The following is a 9,404-nucleotide window of genomic DNA, read 5'->3' as shown; positions in this document are numbered from 1 at the left end:
GCAGCTGAGGTCTGTACGGTCTCCTGTCACTAGTTACTTTGTGAAGACAAGAGGCTGTTGCAACAATCAAGGTGTAAAAAGATAAAAAGAATGTAAGATGGTGTGTGATTTTCTCAAATTTGAAATAGATCTTATTTTTGAGTCGACAAAAACATGGCAATTACCTCCAGACAAAAGGCAACAGGCTTGATGTAGCTGTGTAAACAGTAATTCAGTATTTCCTGATACGTGTTACTTGATGATTATGAAAATATCGACATGTAGTCAGTAGCGTCTGAGCAGCCAGACAGCGGTGACGATGCAGACACTGAGGTGTGGCAGACAGAACTGCTGTCTGGAAATCTAATAATGAGAAAGAGAGAGAGAGAAAAAGGAGGAGAGAAAATGGAGTGAGAGACTCATTTTGTCATTTGTATTCATTGGTTTGCATGGATTGTCTGCCTCTTACCCCCTCAGACCTTCCATTGGTTTGAATTCCATCACACATACAGAGCGCACAGGGGACTCATCAGTGGATTTATAGCAGTAGAGAGCGTAATGAGACAGAAACACATACGGGACAGATGTGAGTGCACTTTAAACCTGCCGTTTTGTATTTAATGTCGCTGAAAACAGGAGACAACTATCATGTGCGCCTGGATGGAATATTCCATTAATCTTAATTATTTTCTATACACATATACGACAAGACTGCCAGCAGCTATTTAGTGGTGCTTTGAGTTAAAACGTCAACATGCTAACATGCTCACAATAACAATAGTAAGGTGTGGATGTTTAGCAGGTGAAATGTTTACCATGTTCTTCATTTTAGCAATAAACAATGCTAATTAGCATAAAGTACAGCTCAAGCTTAATTCTGCAGGTATTTGCTTATAAAGCAAAGTAAAACATTGAGATGAGAGGTCACCAAACTTTTACATTATATAAAACTTTTATATTACTCTTTATTCTGAGGAGGAGATGAATGTATGTGGGTTCTTGTCAATCCATTCAATAGCTGTCGAGGCATTTCACTGAAAACCACAAATGTCAACCTCGTGGAGACGCCAGATAAAGACAGGGGTCCTCCAATGTCAGTAGGATTCATCCTCTGGGAACCATGAATGTCTGTACTAAACTTGAGGGCGATCCATCCAACAGTTTTGGAGATATTTTAAAAGCAAAGCAACATATCCATCCCCTGAGCCACACTGGCATCGTGATTTTTATCAAGAAATTTTATTTAATGACATTTCGTTCAAAGCTTCATCGGCAAAACAACAAGACAACAGCCTCATATGAAATATTTACAAAAGGCATTCCTTGAAAATAATATCTTTTGGTATACTGTATTCTCATATTTATAGTGCAAGATAATGCAAAATACTGACTGAGACGTTCAGAGAGTGGCACTCTCATGTGTCATGACTGCGTAGATACAACACTTATAATCCCAAACCTGAAACAAAACAGTATTCAGTCAGAGAGTTATTATCTACTGTATTGTGAGATGAAAACCTTATCAGCAGCAGCTTTTTGAAAGCTGCTTCAGCAACGGGTAATAATTTATCAAAAGACTCAGAAATGAGTGCAACTGCTTTCACACTTAGAGAATTCATGAAAAACACCTAACCAGCTCTGCACAGGCATGAAAAGGAGTGGCCTTCTCTGTCATGCATGCCTGCAATCTTCAACAGGATATTTCCCCATTAAAACCTGCAGCTGGAGGGCGTGACACAGTGTAATACAACAAAGAGGCTTTGAGCTAAAGAGAAGCCACCAGCAGAAACAGTCATATCTGTGGTGAAGACGAGAAGAGTACGGGCCTAATGCGCTTTACGATGACCACATACTCCACAGTATGAATCTGCAGAAAAGGGAAGCGCTGGGATTTTTTTTTAAGTTTAATCTAATTACTTTTCACCCTGTTTGATGGATTTGGGCAGAAAATGCCGTGCATTTCCGTGGATTATAGCCGATGACTTCTCGACAGTTCAACAATACAATGAAAACAGGCAAAGCATCTACACATCCTCCATCGCAGACTGAAAACTCTTTTGTTCACAAAAAAAATAAATCGTATTGACTCTAAATTTAGCACTTGAAGTAGATCAGCATATTTAGTCAATGTAATAGCTTGATTCGTGCACTTTTTGGAGTTCTACCCACATGGTTGAATGCACCTTTTGTCAGTAGCTTTGGATAAAAGCGTCCGCTAAATAAATGTACTGTAATGCAATGCAGCAATACATGAAAGGTACAACACTGATCAAAGAGCCACTATTCAACAAGTTTAAGTCCAATCTTTGTCCACTGAATACTTTCAGGGACAATAACTTGAGGTAATGTTCTTCTTTAAAAATGAAAATAATGTTTGCTAGTGTCCTTTAATGATGTTGTTCCCTGGCAGTCACATTAGCTGCTGTCGTCACAGATGTTTCTGGATTATTGTAGAGAAGGTCAGAACACCCACGTTGTCATCGACACATTGTTGACTGTGTGTTCTTGCGTGCCTGGAGAGCGTCCTTTGTTGACCTGCAGAAATCATAGGAGAGAGAGAGGTGACAATGTCCGAGTCAGAGTGATCACTCCTAAATAGTATCTGAACTCTGGTGGCCCGAGTCAGGAGCTGCGATGGCGCTTACAGTCATTTAGTCAATTTACAGTGTGTGTGTTTTTTTTACCTTTGACTTAAATAGTCCCATATAGTGTTAGAGGTTTGAAGATTCTTTTTAACAGCCCTGACAAACAGGGCCGAGCTGCTGCAGCGTGTAAACACAGCAGCAGTTACATCCCATCTACTTTGGTTCTGACATCTCTTGTGTAACCTAATGTGTACAGAGGGCCTCCACAGTGAATGAAAGTACACTCTAACTGTTGCACAGCTTTAGAAATAAAATCCTGAGAAAAAGAGCCGTGTGTAAATGATGTTGGTCAACATCTTTTACACCGAAGCGGACCTTGACCTCGCCTTCCCAGCGCTTCCAGTAAGGAGACTATCCCGGGGTTAAGTTGCGCCACACTTCATTACATGCCTGGTGTAATGACTAGCAGGTGCTGGGAGTGTTTGTGCTTCCAAACGGTACCATGACGCAAGGGTCACAGTTCATCGTAGCTATACTGAAACCAGCTGCTGCATCACAACAAACACGGGCTGGCAGGAAATAGCAAACATTTTGGAAACAGTCCAAGTCGACTGTTAATCTCTATTTTGTTGCATTGTTAGAGACGTAAGAGAGATATTAACATGATTGTTTTGAGTGTATTCATAATAAAGAAGCAGATTAATAAAGAAGCAGGTTGTATTCACACCTGACACATCGACATTAACAAATAAACTCTCAAGGTTTCTAGAAAACCAAACATTAACAAAGAGCAAAGCTAATATATACTTATGCACTTTATTTTATACATTTACTGTACATTTGTTTTGATATCTAAAAACAATATTTCAGACTTGAGAAATTAAAGGCAGATTATAACAAAAAGTGAAAATTGTACTCACCACAAATAGATTCAGGCATGTTTAAAGTCCTCTGTAGGTTCACCTAGAACAAACAAAACAATACACATGAGATTACTCAAATATTCTCTAAACCCTCAAATTTCAAAATACGCTGTTTACAAAAATGACTATGTGATAAACTGACACCAACAATTAGAGCAACAGCGACCTCTGCTGGATAAACTCCGCCAACTAATCCTACTGTCAGAAATGGATCCTTTTTACCTCTTTCGATGATTTTTCTTTCTAGCTTTCATCTCAGAGCAAACAATCAGACACAAAGGATTTCATTTAGTCCAATTACAACAAATGTTACAATAGAGAAGATCTTAACAACAATAACTCAGCCTATAACAGAATCCCACCACCGCTTCCAAACACACATTTATCAGGAAAAGGGAATACATAAAAACAATACATTTTTTATGTATCTATATGGATACATATTATGGATCTATATTCCTCAATAGATCCCCTCAAAGTGAATCTAACCTTTTCTGCAGAAAACATGACACCTCTTGTTTTTTCTTTGACAGATTCTTATACTTTAATGTCTTACACGCTTTATTTAGAGATACCTACCATCCTTTTTCATCCATTGGCCCAACTCTTCCATTTCTAGCTCCAGCACAGAGGGCACGTCGTCTTCAAACATGGGCCTGGAAGATACAAAGTGTTTGGACATCAAATAAGACACAAAAAACAGGTTAAAGTGTCAATCTTAAATATTTTTATTTAAATAAATGTCTGTTAGGTTACTTTTAATCAAATTTAATCTTTTAAAGGAGGTAACACAGTGGTGATTGAGCCTATGGCCCACTGACCAAAGTACTGCATTATTTGAACATTTGCAGTTTTACAAATTGTGTGTCTGTGATGACATTCCCAGAAACAAATGCTGTATTACAGTTTTTCTCCATTGCACACACACACAAAATTGAATATGGATTCCTTTGGTTTCACTCAAATAGAACTTTTTTCAACCAGGACTGAAATCTTAAGGATCGCCACTATAAAAAACTAACTTCAATGTTTCTGACACCAGCAGTTGGTTTTGGTTGAAACCCATTTCATTCTTACTGTACTAATTACATTTGACAGTAAGCTTCCTTTGATCTTAGGCCTTCTCTTGTTTATCTCATTTTCACTGATTTAAAATCTCATTTAATTTATTGTGTCTTGTCCAATACTGTTTTCACAGTTTCACAATTGCTTCCATAGAGACTTCGAGGCCAACGTTCGTCTTAGACCTTTATTTGAGGTGCTTTTTGGCTCCCTGCACAGCCATGCACCTACACACATAGCGAGAGAAGAAGAGTTTGTTTGCCTTGTATCTTAATGCAAATGCAATTTGGTGAACTCAATGTATCAAGATGTATATAATGTTTAAGATTTTGTTGATGTTCTAAGTAGTGAAGACATATGTAGCCACAAGGTAGGACTTGTGTTAACCCTATATTACTTCAACATAACTCTCACAGTAGTATGCACATGAATCCTAAACCTCTTTTGCACAAAGGTCATGTTTTTCAAACAGGAAAAGGGTAATCTCTCTCTAAGCAGATGACAGTTAACAGTGAGTGTCAATACTTACATTGGTACCTTCTCTGCACTGGACCCATCCAAATATGGATCCTCCTTTCTCAGCTCTATGAGAAGAGAACGTAGCTCAATCATCTTTATTATGATAAATCGCCATCTTTAACTTAAAAGAGCCAAACTAAATAAGTATTCATGAGTTTTATTAATAGCAAACAGTGATATGTAGCTGAGGTATTTTCAACAATATGAATTTAATATAGGAAATAAAAATGAGGACAGATTTAGCGTCAGTTCCCCGGCCACACACAGATAATCTCTAATTTAACATGTTTATGATTTAGCAGGTAATTTGATGTTTTCAATTATAATGCACAGATTTCTTTCAATGCTTTAAATGTGATAAACAAAACTACATTCACCCCCATGAAAGTGTTCCCTCTCCTGATGGACATACCTTGATTTCTCATTTTTTCGTTCCACCTGCGGTTGATGAAAATACCGCAAACGATCATGCCTATGATAATGACCACCAGTACCACAGGGATCAGGATGATGATGGAATTCAACATATCCTGCTTTGGTGCTTCGGTTGTACCCGTACAATTGCTGTCCACTGTGGGTTCTGGAGTCCCTGCAGAAGCAAGGCAACGGTTGTCTGTCTTTAGATTTGTTACTTCTGTCATAAATGTGTGCTGCTGCAGGGTCGTTCTCATTGTCCTGACATTTAATCTAATGATGCAAGTCGTAAATCACTATGACATACCTGAGCCTTGATCGTCTTCACTGGTATTGTCAACTGGAAACGACAGCAGAGGAAAGATTAGATGATTTTACTGAAACATGTCAGTGATTACTGACGTTTTTCTCTTCTCTCCACTACATTGTGCCAAGCAGCGATGTAAAATTGCCTTATGTTGTTACGTTCTGAACAACAAATAACTTCTTTAATAACCTTCCTGAGGGTAGATGGAGGTTTTTCAGCAAAAACAACACCATATAGATATATAGCTGTTGTGGACTTACTGTAATTCGCTGTGGGGGATTCCGATGTTGAAATGGCTTCTACAAACAAAGAGAGGCATGTCATCATGATGACAGCATTCTCAACAAGTTATTCTCATGAGCTTTGAAGATTCATTACACATGGCCAAAATTATGTGGACACCCGAGCATCATCTGATTGTTTGACGTCTCATTCAGAAACCACAGGCTGCATTACAGTAATATGCTGTTAGAACAGCTTCCACTCCTCTAAAAAAAAAAAAAAAAAGTTTACGACAAGTTAGAACTTGCAGGAAGTCTTCACAGTCATTTTGTGCAGACATGACCAGATGGGTTAAAATGCATTAAAGCATTAAAGACAGTGAACCTCAACAACATGTTTTGACCAGAATGAGGAGCCAATAGTGTCTTTCAGTGAAACAGAAGTACAAAACTTAAAAGTCTTATAAAATGAACCAGGGGTTTATCACAAAACTACCATCTCTGTCTGTGTTTATGTCATATGTATGTATTCCTATCTGTATCTGATCAAATAAAATAAAAGTGTCCCCTCACCAACCACCACTCAGTCCACTGACTATAGTCCCTTCACAGGTTGTGATACCACACACAAGGCTAAAAGACACTAAAGACTTTATATTCTACAATTAAAAATGTTCTCATGATAGGTATTTTAAAAGTTATTTTTTTCATTAAACAAAAGTACATCAGTGTCAATAAGGTATTTTGCCCTAAAAAAATACAATTCTTCTGTAAATTCTTGATTTAAATCTGTAAATTCCTGATCAAAGAATAAGTCAACAAAACTAAGAATCAAACCAAATTCTGGTTTCAGCTCTTTCTGAAAACCTTTTCATTATAGACCTGGCTTTGTGCAGGAGGGGGTATTGCCATGTTTCCTCAAACTATTGTCACAAAGTTGTGATCACACAATTGTCTATAATATTGTTGTATAATAGCATCCTCCTTACCTGTAAAATCAAAACCAATATGGCCTGAGCTGTTCTCAAAGTTGGTCTACAGATTTCCTGGAGTTAAAACAAAGTTGGGCAAAAAAACAACAACCAAAAAACCTCCAAAGGTTTAAAATCTGGAAACGTGTAAAAAAGTACTTGAACTTATCAGGGTTGAGCATCATGGTAGCCGTATGGTGAAAAGGCATTTATGGTCACAATATCCCGGTTTGATTGCTGAATTCAAGTCAGTTTTAAAAAATGTGAATTGTTATTTTTGGATCCACATAGCTGTTTAAGCATCATAACTGGAAAATGTTTCACTTATACCACATTTAACGCTTGTCTTGTCCTGTTTGATGTTGTTCTTATTGTTGTAACAGTGTTTTTTATGCTGCTCTCTTGACAAAGTGTCTCTTCAACAAGATATTTTATCTTGTTAAAAGAGAAAAAATGGGACTGAGAGGTCAAGCCCCACAGTGTCCACATACTTTTTGGCCACATAGTGTATTATTATTTCTTGAATTTATTATTCTCGTCTCACCTTCTGTATCACCTGGCTCTGCATCAACTGCCTCCTCGTCAGGTGTGTCAGTGTCTGTGCCATCATTTTCTTCTTCGCATAACACTGCAATTCAACGCCTTTCGTTACTGTATGGTTACCGTCATGTCATTGAAAAAGATAGTGAAGCTTAAAGGACAACATGTGCAGTGTTCATATTGAAAGTGAATGAATGAGAACACAAAGTGAATGAAGACACGTCTGCTGGGACTTAATGTGCTTAGTTCCTAAAACAACATCTGAGAAACTGTCACAGTCAGATCACACAGGAACTTAAGACTTCCGTGAGCATGTTTTCAAGCCGTTGCTACAAAAATCAAAACTGTTGCAAAATGCACCTACTGGACAGCACAGAGTAGGTGGAGATATTCAACATGTTGAGCAATTAGTTCCCGACAGAGCTTTGTCACGATGTAAAAGATTTCACTTTGTGAGAAAAAAGTTCCTCTTTGCTTCAAACAAAAGAGGAAAGCAAAAGTTTTATAAATACTAAGACTACGGTGTACATTGTACAAATATAATTGGTATGCTTATCTTGGCTTTAACTTAAAATAGTTTAATTTGAAATACAGGAGGGATCAAGCTTCTACACGTGGCATTGTTTTCACAAAAAAAGTGCTTTAAAGTGAGTTTCGGCCAAACTGTAACTTAAACTTTAAGTACTTTGGATCCTCAAGCCTTGCTTTTTCATTCATCTGCCCTTTCAAGACGTTCCACTCACAGCCACAGAGTCAGAAACTAAAGCACAAAAAGAGAAAGCAGGGAGGAAGCAGGAAAGCATAGGTGAGTTGGGAGGGTAAAGAAACTAATCTTCGAGTCTTACCCGTTCCATTCAGAGTGGTCAGCAGCAGCAGCAGCAGCAGCAGCAGAGGGGTCTTCATCCAGGGCCCTCTCATGCTACCAGTCCCAGAAGCAAACATAGTGCCATTGTGTGCCCACTTCCTTCTCTACTGTCACAGCATCACACTTCCTGATCTGACTTGACATGGTAAAAGGACGGAAAAGAAAAAAAAAAAAAAGACTCGCTCACACACAAACACACCCTCAGACTCACTCAGATAACTCACTCGGATGTGATGCAATCGACTGTGTGCTTGTCACCACAAGTCTGACGACTCCTCGGCTGCAGTATAATCGCATTCCTGCCGGTTAGGTATGCAGCCCTACGGAGCGAGGGGGGGGGGAGCTGAACAAACTTTAAGGAAGGAAAAATAAACTAGTTGTGTGTGAGCTCAGCGAGGGTCAGCTGGTCGTTTATCTCTTCAGAGAATTGTGAATGTGTTGAGCTGCTGCTTAGAATAACCCAGCGGCTGTGAATGTGCAGTATACTTGTTTGTTTGTATGAGAGGCAGGATTATAAATCGCACTGTCGTAAAAATTTAAAAAAAAATAATAAAAAAAAACTGGCATGAATATGATGGTCATGCTGTTATGATTCTCTACGGATGCAGACTGTAAGCCTACTTTGAGAAGACTACAAGCTTTTCTTCATCTCATTTCATCTCATCATCAGTTTCCACTGATGGCTGGGGTTTGAGGTTTCTATCAACTGTGACTATTATCAACACCTCACAAACGGCCTTAAAAAACCATTGTCTGCAACTTCCTCTGAATACTGGTTGTCGGTTCTCCTAAGCCCGAAGAGGATTAGGCAATATTTGATGACTCTTACATGAGAAAGAATCTAACTAAAGGTTAAGTGATCCAGGACACTTCATGCTCTATGAGAACAAAAAACACTTTCCTGTTAAAATAGTAAATAACTTCAAGATCCATATGTCACAGGATGGGCATTAACTGACCTGATTAACTGATTCTGACCCACAATCCTCTGTGCCGCAGATATATGAGCAAGAAATTC

General features: G+C 38.4%; 1 protein-coding gene across 1 annotated transcript; it reads right to left on the bottom strand.

Moving 5' to 3' along the window:
• Nucleotides 1–1,191: 1,191 nt before the first annotated feature.
• On the bottom strand, nucleotides 1,192–8,662 carry tmem154 (transmembrane protein 154). The gene is made up of 9 exons (XM_068727730.1): nucleotides 8,367–8,662; nucleotides 7,526–7,609; nucleotides 6,050–6,088; nucleotides 5,790–5,822; nucleotides 5,481–5,657; nucleotides 5,079–5,133; nucleotides 4,067–4,143; nucleotides 3,485–3,527; nucleotides 1,192–2,514 (listed from the first exon to the last, which is right to left on the bottom strand). The coding sequence occupies exons 1-8, from the start codon at nucleotides 8,461–8,463 to the stop codon at nucleotides 3,496–3,498; spliced, it is 594 nt and encodes a 197-aa protein (XP_068583831.1). The 5' UTR covers nucleotides 8,464–8,662; the 3' UTR covers nucleotides 1,192–2,514; nucleotides 3,485–3,495.
• Between the last annotated feature and the right edge of the window lie 742 nt (nucleotides 8,663–9,404).

Source organism: Cebidichthys violaceus, unplaced genomic scaffold (genome assembly GCF_023349555.1).
Source record: "Cebidichthys violaceus isolate CVI_PGR_0920_01 unplaced genomic scaffold, fCebVio1.0.p SCAF_4, whole genome shotgun sequence".
Taxonomy (NCBI): Eukaryota; Metazoa; Chordata; class Actinopteri; order Perciformes; family Stichaeidae; genus Cebidichthys; species Cebidichthys violaceus.
Note: the sequence above shows the minus strand (reverse complement) of the source record. Positions and strands in the feature narration are given on the sequence as shown.

Coding starts and splice junctions, on each gene's coding strand:
- tmem154 (XM_068727730.1), bottom strand. CDS start 8,463: ATGTTTGCTTCTGGGACTGGTAGCATGAGAGGGCCCTGGATGAAGACC. Junction 5,134..5,480: donor CGAAAAAATGAGAAATCAAG/GTATGTCCATCA, acceptor CTCTTCTCATAG/AGCTGAGAAAGGAGGATCCA. Junction 4,144..5,078: donor AGTGCAGAGAAGGTACCAAT/GTAAGTATTGAC, acceptor TGTATCTTCCAG/GCCCATGTTTGAAGACGACG.